Source organism: Cryptomeria japonica, chromosome 2 (assembly GCF_030272615.1).
Source record: "Cryptomeria japonica chromosome 2, Sugi_1.0, whole genome shotgun sequence".
NCBI classification, from domain to species: domain Eukaryota; kingdom Viridiplantae; phylum Streptophyta; class Pinopsida; order Cupressales; family Cupressaceae; genus Cryptomeria; species Cryptomeria japonica.
Window position 1 is genome coordinate 359594777 of NC_081406.1, and position 15687 is coordinate 359610463.

The window sequence follows — 15687 nt, forward strand, 5'->3', positions numbered from 1 at the left end:
CTATGGATAAATTTACTGTTTCATGCTTGTGGGGAGAGGTGTTATAAAGTTCAAAAATTGTAGCTACTTTTATGAAAGCAGTTTTTTGTTTTTATGCTATGCTAGATGTTACAATTTATAGTGAACTTGCATGCTTTATGGCATAAATAGGCTGAATGTAGAACTTGGAATTTCCTCTTTTTCACATGTTTTTTTTGAAATTGAACATGATAAGTTGAGACTGGGCTTGATGCTATTTCAATAAGGATAGATGGATTTGAAAAGCTAATTACTTAAGTGTTGAATCGATTAGTGAAAGTGTATACTATATATATTTTGGCTTCAATTATTGCCTTGTAAAATGAAATATTACTTCCCTGGCCCACCACAAACGATTGTGAGCATTCTATATGATATTACTATTTGCTCATTCTCATTTATATAGTTCAATTGCTATTGTTTCTACAGTAATTTGAAATTGCCAATATTTGAGTAGATTATGTCTCAACTAGATGTTTAAGGTTTGATAAAATTTGCTGTAAAATTTATTGCAGCCTTGAGTTCCAATGGTAATGGATGTCTCTGCAAGTTATCCTCACTAAAGCAAGGAATTTTACAAGATGCATAAAAAGGATAAAATTAAAAAATATCCAAAATGACCAAAAATCCAACAGACTCAAATTGCTACCCTTCCTATATGCAAGTTACATGGGTTTAGACCTCTTCCTATGCATGTTGCTAGAGTTTAGATCTCTTCTTCTGCAAGTTGCTCCTGCCTGGGCCAAGTTGCCAAACTCTAAACAGGAAATTCTTAACCTGTCTTCATTGCATATGAATGCTGAAACAATGGTGCAGTGAGTAATGGATGATGAATTCTTTACTCATCAGTTTAAGGCCTTTCCTTTATTCAATTTAGCCAGGTAGAGTCATTTTTTCAAAAGAGGTAGGAGGGAATCCTCTCCATTGGCTTCTTCCTGGAATTTTGAATGGTGGAAGCTTCCTCATACTCATAGTGACATTCATTCTGTTTTTGTGGTTGGTAGCTTGCATGGTGATTATGGTCCTTGATATTGTGTATTGTTTTAAACACCATTTTTTGGCTATATGCGGGCTTCATCAGGTCTCTTATTACCATGTTATAGAATTCAGGAATCATTTATTGTGAAGTTTCAATTTTATGAGATGATGATTTCAATTTAACTACAATGATTCTACGATTTGCAAAAGCAACTAGTAAACTACATGAGTTTTTTACTGCAAGATGTAAAACTTAAAATTAAATTGATAGATCTATCTGTTCAATGAGAGCCAATAAATTATAACTGAAATAATTCCGGGTACCTTTCTAATAATGGTACTTGTCTCGGATGATTGGTGCATTATTTGCAGACATCTGCAATTTTTGACATGTTAGTCATTCTCTCTGGATTTTCAACATAGTGTCTAATTTATTTTTTATTTCTAAGATCTGGATCTTGATTGATTAAATGAATTTTTTTTTTCTTTGTCAGTGTAAAAAGGAAGATTAAGTTATGGTTGACTTCATCTAAGTAGGATATGATTTTTTCTTATGACTTGGTCGAATGATTTGGCAGTGGTAAGCTGATTGATATTTATCGAAATCGTCACCATATAGATGCTGCAACTGGCTTTAATGATCCAGCCGTTGCGCAAGGGATTTCTGATCTCATTCTTGACAGAAAAGTGGGGCAATCTCAATATACAGCTGTCAGTATGGAAACTGCAAATGCATGGGCAGCACATCTCAGTGATGGTTTATTGGGTGATGATGCCCCAGGTGTTAACTTGGTAAAGAACTACATAGCTATTTACTCTTTTCCGCTTGATATGTTTTGTTATTCTGTCTGAGCCTTGGCTTAAGTTGTTATTTGAGAGATTTAAGACTTGAATATGAGAATGATTTTCTGAAGGCTAAATATTTAAAATTTAAATCTTATTGTCAAATGCAAATCATGGTGAACATATGAAAATGTCTGAGTGATACACCCCTTTTATTTTTCAAATTCTTGTTAGTTATCATTTCATTCCTGTTAACATGTCATATGAATATTAGATGTGCACAGAGTGAATAATGTCCGTTCCATTATGGTGTTCTCTCTGAAGCATAATGGAATTCAACCAACTTCTATAGACCAGAGTGAAAGCATCATAAATAATATGATACAAATATCATTTTTAATTGTTGCAAGCTGGTTTACAACTTGTCAATGAATCAATAGGATTTGGGGTCTTCCATTGATAACATTTTAACCCTTTGTTAAACTCTTTAAATGCTAGCATTTTGGCACTGACAGTAGCAAATGCCTATAGGCTATATGTTACCAACTGCAAATTTAAAATCATACAAATCTACTTTTCTTGATCTATTTCTCTTTAACTCACATGCAAACATTCTGTAGGTAAATGAATATCTTGCGGGAGCAGGTACTGATGCTCCTGAAGTGGAAGAAGAAAACTTAACCTCTCGGGCATCTGTCAGTTATGATGATATGTGGGCAAAAACACTTCTAGAAGCATCAGATGGGGAGGTATGATAATTCACATAATCTTGCTTATATTTTGTCATGCTTAACAATCTTTAACAGAGAATTTGTTACATGTGGACATATTCACATTTTCTTTCATTATTTTTAATTGCCTCTTTTCCTTCTGTAGGAAGATGATGCACGATCATCTGGGACATCCTCCCCTGAATCAACTGCATCATTTGAAACTTCAGTTTCATCTCAGTTTGGTACTATGCATTATCCATCGTTGTTCAGCTCAGGACAACCTTCTTATGGAACAGCTTCACGTTTGGTATGCAACACTCATTGTCTTTTTTATATTTTTATTTGCATGAGAAATATATAAACTTATGTTCAGTCTTTGAATACAGTGTGAAGTTAAACTTAATGAAGCTGGGTAAGAAATGTTGATGCCAACATGATCTTTATTTCTTTTAAAAGTTTCTTAAAAGAAATGCACATGCTAGTGCTATAGTCTTTGGATGCATTAAAATTTGCAATTTATGATGGAACTTGAAGTTTTCTATATTGGGTGTTTGTTCAAATAAGATGAATTGCTTCATAAGTGGAATACCACTCAAAATCAGATTAGTTTTTTGCTTGTGTCAGTTCAAGGGATCACTACTTACAATTTTCCCCAAAATCAGTCTTAGCTTTATAACTATTGTTCTATTTACATGTAATGTCTCCTTCTCAGTGAGGAGTAGTTCAATGAGTCATTAGCCTATTCAGGAGACCCTTAGGCTAACTAGAAGCATAAATTAGGGTTTCCTATTTTCTAGGAGGATTCCTTGCAGTTTTTAGGGATATTTTGGTTGGAGTTTGGCAGAATGAATCGAGGTTTCCTTTTGGGTTTTCTGTAAGCTTTGTAGTGGTATGCCATGCAATCAGTTTAGGGGAGTTTGCAAAACTTACTATTTTTAGTAAGTTGATGTCAGTTATCATGATTATTGGGTTTTTCTGGGTTTCCTGTGTTGAGCTACAGTGTTCGAAGAACAGTCTTTTTGGAGTTGTTTTCAGGACTCACTATTTTTAGTAAGTGTCATTTCAAGCAGTTCTATTTTTAGCAGTTTAGTGCAAAACTCCAACCCAGTTCAATTTGACGGTTTTCAACACTTCAACTCATAGTTCAATTTGGTACTAATCGGTATTTGATTAGTATTGGAGATTTAAAACAATTTTTGAAACAAAGCCAAATGATACACAAAGGATTAGAAAGACACAAGCACAAGATTCTCATGGAAAACCCTTTTGGGTAAAAAACCACGACACAAAAGTTTCTTCGCTTACTCAAAATGGGCACCAACCTAGATTACAAAACAAACTATTAGGAGAGCACCAACCCTCCACTTAGCACCAACTGCGAATGATCAGTATTCCAACTCTCAAAACATAAGAGAGCTCCAACTCCCTTCCAAATAGATTTCACACAACTCTGGTCTTCAAAAAGACACACTAAAGCAATTGTTTTCACTTTTTGTCAACCACAATGCTGCATAGAGAAAGTATAAATTTTGACAATCAACACCTTGTTAGTATGGACTAGAGTTCCCAAACTCGCCGCGAGTTTGCCGAGTTGGCGAGTCGAGCCAAGCTTGGCGAGTTATGACAACTTGTGACTCGGACTCGGCGAGTTTTTCTCATAACTAGCCTGACTCGGGCGAGTCAGGCGAGTTATGGTAAAACTCGCTAAGTCCGAGCTCCAGGACTCGCATCGCTGCATGTCAGACATGGCAGACAGAGAGGCTAAGGCTGTGGCTATGGCAGAGGAGGAGGATAGAGAACGATCCGACACAGGTACAACTGATGTTGATCATTGTGGCGCCTCACAGGCAGAGAGTATGGCTACTCAGTCATCCAGGACCTACCTTAGACACCTTTGTAGGAGGCAGACAAACTACTCTGAGGCTGAGGCTAAGGATGAGCTAGAGCTTCTATTTGATGATGTTATAGTGTCTTTAAGCTTTATTCAATAATGGTTGCATGAAACAAGTTTTAAATCGTTAAAAATCTTTAAATTTCAAGGGTTTTTTAATTTTACCGAGTCATTGTCGAGTCGTTGCTGAGTCATAGCCGAGTCACGAGTCGAGTCGGCCTTGCCGAGTCCGAGCCGAGTCCGAGTTTGGGAACTTTGGTATGGACTGCATATTTTCTTCTTCGAAACATAAACTCCTGATAACCGAATAGAGACGACTTCTCAGAAAATACTGCTTAGTCTTACTACTTTCATTGCACTCCCTTTATCCTTCACATACGACACTCAATTCAATAAAAAATGCAGAAAAAATTTGAATTTTTTTAACTCCTCTCCATAACACAAACATTAGTCCTTTGATCAAAAAATGTTCATTACTTCACGCTGCTGAGAAGACTACATATGTTTTCTGAAACGGAATCCACACTAACTTTTTTGCGATTCTCCTCAGAGATGAATAATTAAAAAAAATGCTAACTTATTTCCATGAACTGGTATTTTTTTTTGGTTCAAAACATTTACTATCGTGGAATAAAGCTCCTCAAAACCTTTTAACACCTCTATCAAAATGACTTTAATATAACTCCGCATGACCTCCCAATTGTATTTCTCCACTGTAAGACAAAACTGATAAATAAGAAATATCGGGTCACCAAAAAGAACGCTCAACCATACATAATACATATATTCGACAAATATGTATTAGCTGCCGCACTAATCTTACTTACAACAAAGGCACACATTGAAATCGTATTCGATTATAGCTCCTTCATAAAAAAAATCTGATGTCCCACTGAGAAACCCAATAGTCGTGGGCCAGCACATCATGCTCCATCAGCTGAATAAATCCATGCTTGCCTCCACAAATTATTTCCACGACTCCAAGAAATAAGTCTTGGCCAAAAAAAAACGGACAACAAAAACACCATAATTTCTAATTGGATGCCTGCCTCCATTAAAAAATAATTATTACCACTCCAAAAGCATTCGCAAAAAAGAATTAAGAGCATCTTCAAATCGTGGCCATTAAGGAGCTGACCACACAAAGACCATGCATTCTCCATTTGAAGCATAATCGTTTAGATAGTCGGTTTGGTTAGTGATTAAAAAATATCATTGAAAGAAATGACATGCCTTTATGAATTTCATGACTTTGCCTCAATTAATAATTCATCTATCCTCAAAAGAATTCAAAGGCTGATAAGAGCAACGGGGCCCACAAGATACATAGGATTGATGAAATGGCGTAAAAGGCTGATGAAGCAGCTGACGAATGCCAAGTAGACACACTACCAGCTGATGCAGACACCTAGGCAGCTCAAGCTGGTCAAGCTGGTCAAGCTAGCAAGCAAGCAGCTCAAATAAACCTCAGAATTAACCTTGACATCAATGACAAGATGGCAAGGAAGCAGCTCAAATAAACCTCACAATTAACCTTGACATCAATGACAAAAAATCCAACAAACTCCCCCTTTATCATTGATGGCAACTCCATCTCCAATCTGCAACTTACTCACCTTGAGAGCCTGCTCCCCCTTTGATATCAATGACTGATACAAAGCTGCAATCAACTAGAAACTGATAGAAATCCATAAAACAAACCTGCAAAAACTGAACATGGGCATAAAATGATACAATAGATAACCCCCCTAAGAAATAAATCTCTTCAATAATGGAGTGAAATCACTTTTAACTGCTGTCTTAACCTTTCAAAAGTATCTTTGGGCAAGGGCTTGGTAAAAACATCTGCTAGCTGATCCTTAGTAGAAACATATTCAAGATTTACCTACTGATCACAGACTTATTCACGCAAGAAATGATACTTGCTTGGAATGTGCTTAGTTCTAGAGTGTAAAACAGGATTTTTAGATATGTTAATAGCACTCATATTATCACATAATATAGAAATAGGATAACTGAAATCTACCTTGAAGTCTTTCAAGGTCTGCTTCATCCAAAGAACTTGTGTGCAGCAGGACACTGCTGCTATGTATTCCACTTCAACAATTGAGAGAGAAACAAAAGCTTGCTTTTTACTGTGCCATGAAACCAAACACTTTCCAAGGAAGAAAGTACCTCCACTTGTGCTCTTTCGGTCATCAACTGAGCCACCCCAATCTGTAAAACAATGCGAGACACGCAATGGATTTCAAAGAATTGATTGATTAATCAGAATGAGCAAGACACTCATAAATAATACAAAGCTATTTACAAGAATAGCAAGTTTCTAATAAGAAACTGCTGAGAAGATCGAAGACGATCTGTCTAAAATAGAATATACACTGAATGAGCATTAATACTAAAATTAACATATTTTAATATTCTATTACCCTCCCTTAATGCTCAATCTATTAACTACACCTATAGACCCCCTGAATTTTACAAATTTATCAGGACCAAGGGGCTTGGTGAAGATGTCTGCTGGCTGCTCCGAGGTAGGAACATACAGCAACTGGATGGATCCATCTTCAACCAGCTGTCGAATATAGTGACAATGCGTTTCCACATGCTTGGTTCTTTCATGGAAGACTGGATTCTTGGCGAGTTTGAGCACTCCTTGATTATCACAGAACAAGGGAGTAGGACCTGCGTGGGAGACATGCATATCCGCAAGCATTCGTCGAAGCCAAACCGCCTCACAAGATGCCTTAACTGCTCCCCGATACTCTGCTTCTGTCGAGGAGAGAGCCACAGCCTGCTGCTTCTTACTAGTCCATGTGACAGCACCAGATCCCAAACTAAACACATACCTTGCTGTAGACTTACGGTCATCAACCGAACCTGCCCAGTCAAAATCTGTGTAACCACTAAGTATAGGATCAGAACTCCGAGTGTACAGAAGTCCATAATCAGGAGTGCCACTCACATAACGCAGCACACGCTTCGCTGCTAACCAATGATCAGCCTTGGGAGCTGTCATGAAGCGTGAAATGTAGCTCACTGCAAAACTGATGTCAGGTCTAGTGGCAGTAAGATAGATGAGGCTGCCCACTAGTTGCCTGAACAGAGATTCATCCACAACTGGTGAGGATGACTGAGCTGAAAGTTTGAGCCCGGGTTCCATAGGAGTAGAGGCAGGTTTGCAATCCTGCATTCTGAACCTGTCCACAAGACTTCTGGCATACTTGGACTGAGAGAGAAAGATACTGGTCTCAGTCTGCCAGACTTCAACTCCTAAGCAGTAATGTAGAAGTCCCAAATCTGTCATATCAAAGGTGCGGCACAAATCCTGTTTGATCCCAGTGATCAAATGTGTTGAACTGCCAGTAATGATTAAGTCATCCACATAGACAACCACAAACAGAATATCATTACTAGTATGCTTGATATACAGGTTTGCATCAGATGGACTCCGCTGAAAGCCATGATTTGTCAGGTACTTATCAATTTTCATGTACCAAGCCCGAGGAGCTTGTTTCAGACCATAGAGTGCTTTGACTAATCTACAGACCTTCTGTTCTTGACCAGCAACCTTGAATCCTGGAGGTTGCGTCATGTAGACTTCTTCCTGTAAGTCACCATTCAAAAAAGCACTCTTGATGTCCATCTGATGGACTTTCCAACTGAACTGGGCTGCCAAGGCAAGAACGAGCCGTATGGTACTCATTTTGGTTGTAGGAGCAAAAGTCTCCTCGTAGTCAATGCCTTCTTTCTGTGAGAACCCATGAGCAACAAGACGAGCCTTATACTTGTCTAAGGTTCCATCAGCTTTGTATTTTACTTTGTACACCCATTTGCAGCTAATGGGCTTCTTCCTTGAAGGAAGATCAGAAAGGGCCCAAGTGTGATTCTTCTGAAGACTCTAGAACTCAACTTCCATAGCTTGTTCCCACTCAGGTATACCTTTAGCCTCTGAATATGTCTGAGGCTCAAAAACACTGTGTATGTTAGCCATGAGAGCAAAATTGCCTGTATGCTGCTGTTTGCTCTTATTACGAGAGGTTCTACCCTCAATGAGCTCAGTATCCCTGAGATCACCAATGGTCTTGGCCCACCATTTAGGCCGGAGAGTAGAAGTGCGAACATCTGGAGGAGCTGGAAGAGGCTCAGAATCAGGAACAGGAGCAGCAGGAGGAGGATTATTCTCCGGAGGGAACTCAGGTAGTGCATCATCGAAAATAGATTCTGCATCATCCCTCCCATCAGGCGAACCTAATGGAATAAGAACACTGTGAGGCTGATCCTCAGAACTCTGCTCAGAAGAAGAGGACTGAAAGAATCCTCTGTCTTCATCAAATACAATATCACAACTGAAGATAAGACGTTCAGTGTCTATATCTATCAGTCTGTAGGCCTTATGGTGATCACTGTATCCTGTCATCATGAGTTTCTGACTTTTGGAATCCAACTTGGAGCGCTTAGCATCTGGAATCCAAACATAGGCAACAGAGCCAAAAACCTTCAGGTGGCTGATCTGAGGCTTCCGACCAGACCAAACCTCTTCTGGAGTCTTCCCCTTAACAGCCTGAGTAGGAGAGCGGTTAAGAAGGTAGACAGCAGTAAAGACTGCTTCAGCCCAATACTTATTCGGAACACTCCTGTGTTGTAACATAGAGCGAGCCATCTCAACAACCGTACGATTGCGACGCTCGACAACACTGTTTTGCTGAGGAGTGTAGGGTGTAGTCAACTGACGTTTGATGCCATGGGTATCATAGAAGTTGGAGAATACAGAAGAACAAAATTCCCCCCCATTATCTGTCCTAAGAGTAATGATACTATGTCCAGACTCTTTTTCAACAAAGGACTTAAACTTCTGGAAGATACTAAATACATCTGATTTATGTTTAAGAAAGTACACCCACATCTTTCTACTAAAATCATCTACAATAAGCAAAAAATATTTGCAACCAGTAACAGAAGATGTATTCATAGGACCACAAATATCAGCATGAAGTAATTGAAGTACCTTAGATGCGCGCCAAGACTTTCCATGTGGGAATGAAGTCCGATGCTGTTTGCCAGCTTGACAGGCGCCACATACTCCAAGATGCTGAGTCTGAATATCAGGTAACCCTGAAACAAGTCCCTCCCGAGATAGCTGAGAGAGATACTGAATGTTGAGATGTCCATATCTCTGATGCCACAAAGTGCTAAGAGGAGAAACACGAGCTGCCAAAGCCACTTCAGGAGAATCACCAGTGTTAAGAAGCCTATGTGGGCCATGATCCTCTAGACCAACAGCAACAGTAAGACGAGTCTCCCGATCAATGATGGAGCACTTGTGAGCACTGAACACCACATCTAGTTGAGGAGAATTCCTCATAATCTGGCTGACAGAGAGCAGATTAAGTTCCATTCCAGGAACATAATACACATTCAGAAAAAGGAGAGTCCTGCCACCAGACTGTATCTGAACAGTGCCTCTGCCAACAACTGTATACTCCTCACCTCCGCCAAATACAACGGAATCACTGAAAGGTGAGAAGTCTGTAAACCAGTCACGTCGATGAGAAAAGTGACGTGATGCACCAGAGTCGATGTACCAAGCAGAAGACCTGGCATGATCTGAAGACCTCTTAGCCATAAAGGCATAAAAGGCAGACTCTTTTTGCTCGGAATGTCCCGCAACATTCACCTTCTGGTGTGACCCTCCCTGCTTCTTTTGTTCAGAAGCGAGCCTCTGACGGCAATCTTTCTTCATATGGCCGTACTTGTGACAGTAATTGCACTGCACATTCTTCTTCTTAGCTCCATCCTGTGTCTGAGAAGAGCCTTTCTGCTGAGAAGACTGAGAGGACTGAAATTTGCCTTTATCCTTCTGAAAGGATTGAGCTGTGAAGGCATTTTCCGAGGAGGCTGATGTAGTACCACTACCAAATTGCTGTTTCCAGCGATCCTGCTGTAGAAGTTTGGTGCACAATTCTGAAAACTTCAGATCAACATTAGTGGAAGTAATATTGAGGGTTTCAATGAAGTGTTCATACGATTTCGGAAGACTTTTTAAAGTGATTACAACCATGTCTTCTTCCTCCAGAGTCCGACCAATAGCTTCGAGTTGATCTCGAATGTCCTTAATCCTCGTGAGGTGCTCTTGTAAGGACATACGTTCGTCCATCAAAATGGAGAACAACTGATTCTTCAGAAAGAATGCTCGGCTCTTGTCGGATGTCTCATGCAATTCCTTCAGATGCTTCCAGATGTCAGAAGCTGTCTTGCCGGAAGGAATCTGCGGTAACTGATCATCAGTTACTGAGAGTTTGAGAAGCATGACTGCCTCCCGATTGCGTTCATCAAACTTATCTTGGTCTGCACCAGGTGTACCAGGACTGAGCTCTTTGCCCAAAACAAGCTGGTCAAGACGCCTATATTAAAAAATGGTCAACATACGTTGTTTCCAAATGTTGTAGTTGTGACCATTAAAGCGTTGACTGCCTTCTAACATCAGATTGGTGAGAGAAGCCATTTGCACATTTCCCCAAAAAAAATTCCTGGTTGACCCAGAAAAATCCAAAGACAGCCCAGAAATGCATGCAAAAAACCCAGAAGGATTCTCCTGTCAGAATCTGGATCCGCGGGCTCGAAAATCGGGGCATGAAAATCGAGGCATCCAAAAAAAATGGACAACCACCCAGATTAGGGTTCGAAAAAACCACCACGAATCTGCAAGAAAAATTGAATTTCGATAAAAACTGGAGGTAAACACCTCAATCGAAGATTGCAGAGGTCGTGGGCGCCATTGTTTGCAGAGAGTGACAAGTTGCAGGTGGCGACGTTGGAGGTGATGACGCCGAAGCCTGCAGACGTGCACAGAGCCGAAGTCTGCTGCCGAGGTCGTGGGCGCCATTGTTTGCAAAGAGTTGCAGGTCGCAGGTGAACGACGCCGGGAACAGGTCGCAGGTGAACGACGCCGGGAATAGAGAGTTGCAGGTCGCGCGAGACGTTGTAGGCAGAGGTCGCGACACGGAAGTTACAGACGGTAAAACGCGACGATACAACCCCGCAGGTCCAGAACACAGGTCACGGGATAAAACGCGACGCCGAAAAAAAACGACGACCCTGCACGAACACAGGTCGCGACGACCCTGCAAACAGAGGTTGCCGAAAAAACGACGAACCTGCAGGTCGAAAACCGACGATTCCACCCCAGAAGCCAAAAAAAACTTTGATAAATTTTTCCAGAAAATAATTTCGAAAATTTCCACTAATTGGAAATTAGGATTAAAAAATTTTCGAAAAAATTTCTCCTATGGCTCTGATACCATAAAACAATGCGAGACACGCAATGGATTTCAAAGAATTGATTGATTAATCAGAATGAGCAAGACGCTCATAAATAATACAAAGCTATTTACAAGAATAGCAAGTTTCTAATAAGAAACTGCTGAGAAGATCGAAGACGATCTGTCTAAAATAGAATATACACTGAATGAGCATTAATACTAAAATTAACATATTTTAATATTCTATTAATCTGCATCTGTGTATGCTGTAAGTAAGAAATCATTTCCACTTGGATACCAAAGGCCATATTTCATTGTACCTTTGAGGTACTTGAATATTCTTTTGACTGCATGAACATGTGTCTCCATAGGGGCAATCTGAAACCTCTCAACATAACCTACAACCTGCATTATGTCAGGTCTAGTTACTGTAATATATAACAAGCTACCTATCATAGACTTGTAGAGAGTTTGATTAGCATCGGGTGATTCATCATCCTTACTGAGTTTACAACCAGTCACCATAGGTGTGCTAATAGGAGTACAATCTTCCATTTTGAATTTCTTCAACATTTCTCTATAATATATTTGGTTTGAGAAATAAAGATACCTTCCTTTGATTGATGAATTTGTAGTCCAAGGAAGAATGACAACTCTCCCAACATTGACATTTCAAATTCTTTCTTCATATTGTTAGCAAAAACTTCACACATTTGCACACAATCACTCCCAAAGATTAAATCATTAAAATATACAACCACAATCAGCATATGTTTACCTTCCTCTTTGATATACAAATTGCTGTCCCCAATGCCTCTTCTGAACACCTGCTGAAGCAAATAACTATTCAATCTATCATACTAAGCATGAGGCGCTTGTTTGAGGCCACAAAGTGCCTTTTTTAGCTTGCACACATAATCCTGATTTTCTGACAAAATAAAATCATCAAGCTGTTCTACATAAATCTTTTCATTTAAATCACCATTCAAGAAGGCAAATTTAACATCCATTTGAAAAACTTTAAAACCTTTAAAAGAGGCAAAAGCTAAGAATATTCTAATAGCCTCTAATCTAGCAATTGGTGCTAAGGTTTCATCGAAATCTATACCTTCAACCTGAGCATAACCCTTACACACTAACCTTGCCTTGTTTCTCACCACATGGCCATCCTCATTCAATTTGTTCTCAAAGACCCTCTTTGTGCCAATCACGTTCTTGTCCTTAGGCCTTGGGACAAGTTCCCAAGTTTCACTCTTATTGATTTGATCTAACTCTTCTTTCATAGCTGCAACCCAAGATTTATCCTCTGTTGCCTCTTCAAAAGTTTTTGGTTCAATCATGGACAACAATGAAATATCATCATCCTCATAGAATTTACCTTTCTCCTTGATGCTCTAGGTCTGTTCTCTTGTGTAATCTGATTAATAGGATGGTTCTTCTCAACAAATCTTAATGTGGACTTGAGAGAAGTTTTGATTGTAGTTGTGTTTCTGTCATGTGAAGTTGTAGGACTAGCTGATGCATCTGCTGTACTAGACTGATCGTTTGCTGTTCCACCCTCAAAATATGAAGCAGCACCTTCATTTTGATTGTTATTAGGTGTATTTCCAACATTGTTGCTTGCTGTCCCAACTTGTGGATTGGTAGGAATTGGCTGGCCAACATTTTCAGCTTCATCACCTTGCAAGCTATCATCACAACTTTGCAATCTCTTAGAAGAATCAACAATCTCATGAATTTTCACATTAGTTCTTTCGACTATCTTATGCAATCTCTTATTGAAACATTTATAGGCTTTACTTTTTGAAGAATATCTTAGAAAAATACCCTCATTTGCTCTAGGATCAAATTTGCCTAAACTATCCTCATCTCTTTAAATAAAACAAGGGATGCCAAAGATTTTAAAATACTTAACAGTTGCTGCCCTACCATTCCATAATTCATATGGTGACTTGTCATGCTTTGCCCTTACCAAACTTTTGTTCTGAATATAAACAGCTGTATGAACAACTTTCCAAAAACAATCACTTACCTTAGATTCATTCGTCATGCTTCTAGCCATCTCTTGGACTGATCTGTTCTTTCTCTCAACCACCCCACTTTTTTGAGGTGTCCTAGCAGCTGAAAATTGTCTCTTAATGCCATACTTCTCAGAAAAACTCACGAACTCATTAGATGTAAACTCACCTCAATTATTTGATCGCAGGCATTTGATTTTCAATCCCTTTTCATCTTCAACCAAAGCTTTGAAAGCTCTGAACTTCTCCAAGGCTTCTGATTTTTCCTTCAAAAAGGCCACCCAAGTCATATGTGAGTAGTCATCAATTAATTACATAAAGTATCTCTCACCTTGCACGCTTGCGGTTCTTGTTGGTCCACACAAATCCGTATGAACCAGCTCTAGAGGCATTGTGCTTGAGTATTCTTTTGCGTTAAAACTCCTCCGAGTTTGTTTGCCCAGTTGACAATCTTTAAACACTGTGTCAGATGGTTTAGTGAGTTTTGGTATGTCTCTCACCACTTCCTTCATGCTGATTTGAACAAGACTGTCAAAGTTTATATGACCAAGTCTCTTGTGCCACAACCAAGATTCATCAAGTACACTCAAACAACAAGCTTCACTTTTAGCATCATCAAGAATATACAAGTTATTCGCTGCCCTAGTTGCTTCAACAATATGAGTACTATCTTTACTAATCTTACAGCTCAGTCAGTACTGAAAGTTAGACTATGACCTTGACCACACAATTGACTGACATTAAGTAGATTATGTTTCAAGCCTTCAACAAATAGCACATTCTCAACTTTAGTCTTACCATCACTCAACATGATTGTACCTTTACCAACAACTCTAGCAGATGAGTTTCCACCAAATCTAACCTTACCACCATTGGATTTCTTGAGAGTTAAGAACTTACTCTCATCTCTGGTCATGTGTCTGGAGTAGCCACCATCTACATACCATATATCTCTCTCATTATGTGCAAGAAGAGCTGTTTGCACAATCAGAGACTTAGTTTCAGCCTCTTTCTCTTTCCTCCTCCAAACTTTGGTTTCCTTACATTGTTCTTAACATCCTTCTTCGGAAAATCTGCCTTGTCATTCTTACAAAATCTTGCATAGTGCCCAATGTTCTTACATTTATAGCAAGCATAAGTATAATCTCTCAGAGGAGCAAAAGAGTTCTTGTTTGCAAAATTTAAATTATTTCTAAAAGACATCCTACAATTTGTTGCCTTGTGTCCAAAATAGTTACAAGCAAAACAGTAACCATGACAAAATAAATGGGTAAACCTGGTTAAGTGTGCTTGTCTAGTATTGAAAGGTTGCCTGAAAGCATGCTTTCCGGTTTTTGAAGATGAAAACCTTGAGTTTTCACCATTAGATGTCTATGTGTGAATCAGTATTGGAGATTTTAAACAATTTTTGAAACAAAGCCAAATGATACACAAAAGATCAAAAAGACACAAGCACAAGATTTCTTGTGGAAAACCCTTTCGGGTAAAAAACCATGACACAAAATTTTCTTCAATTACTCAAAATAGGCACCAACCTAGATTACAAAACAAACTATTAGGAGAGCACCAACCCTCCACTCAGCACCAACTGAGAATGATCAATATTCCAACTCTCAAAACATGAGAGAGCTCCAACTCCCTTCCAAATAGATTTCATACAACTATGTTCTTCAAAAAGACACACTGAACCAATTGTTCTCACTTTTTGTCAACCACAGCGCTGTATAGATAAAGTATAAATTTTGACAATCAGCACCTTGTAAGTATGGACTGCATATTTTCTTCTTCAAAACATAAACTCCTGATAACCGAACAGAGATGACTTCTCAGAAAATACTGCTTAGCTTTACTACTTTCATTGTACTCCCTTTATCCTTCACATACGACACTCAATCCTATAAAAAATGCAGCAAAAATCTTAAAATTTTTAACTCCACTCTCCGTAACACACACAAACATTACTCTTTCGATCAAAAAATGTTCATTACTTCACACCACTCTCCAAAATACTTCACGCTGCTGAG

General features: G+C 39.0%; 1 protein-coding gene across 1 annotated transcript in view; it reads left to right on the forward strand.

Moving 5' to 3' along the window:
- LOC131065259 (uncharacterized) overlaps window positions 1-15687 on the forward strand; it is a 197852-nt gene that overhangs the window by 168922 nt on the left and 13243 nt on the right. Inside the window, exons 21-23 of the mRNA XM_059216654.1 lie at window positions 1575-1788; window positions 2400-2528; window positions 2656-2799. Coding sequence (XP_059072637.1) covers window positions 1575-1788; window positions 2400-2528; window positions 2656-2799 — 487 coding nt within the window. The remainder of the gene's footprint in view (window positions 1-1574; window positions 1789-2399; window positions 2529-2655; window positions 2800-15687) is intronic.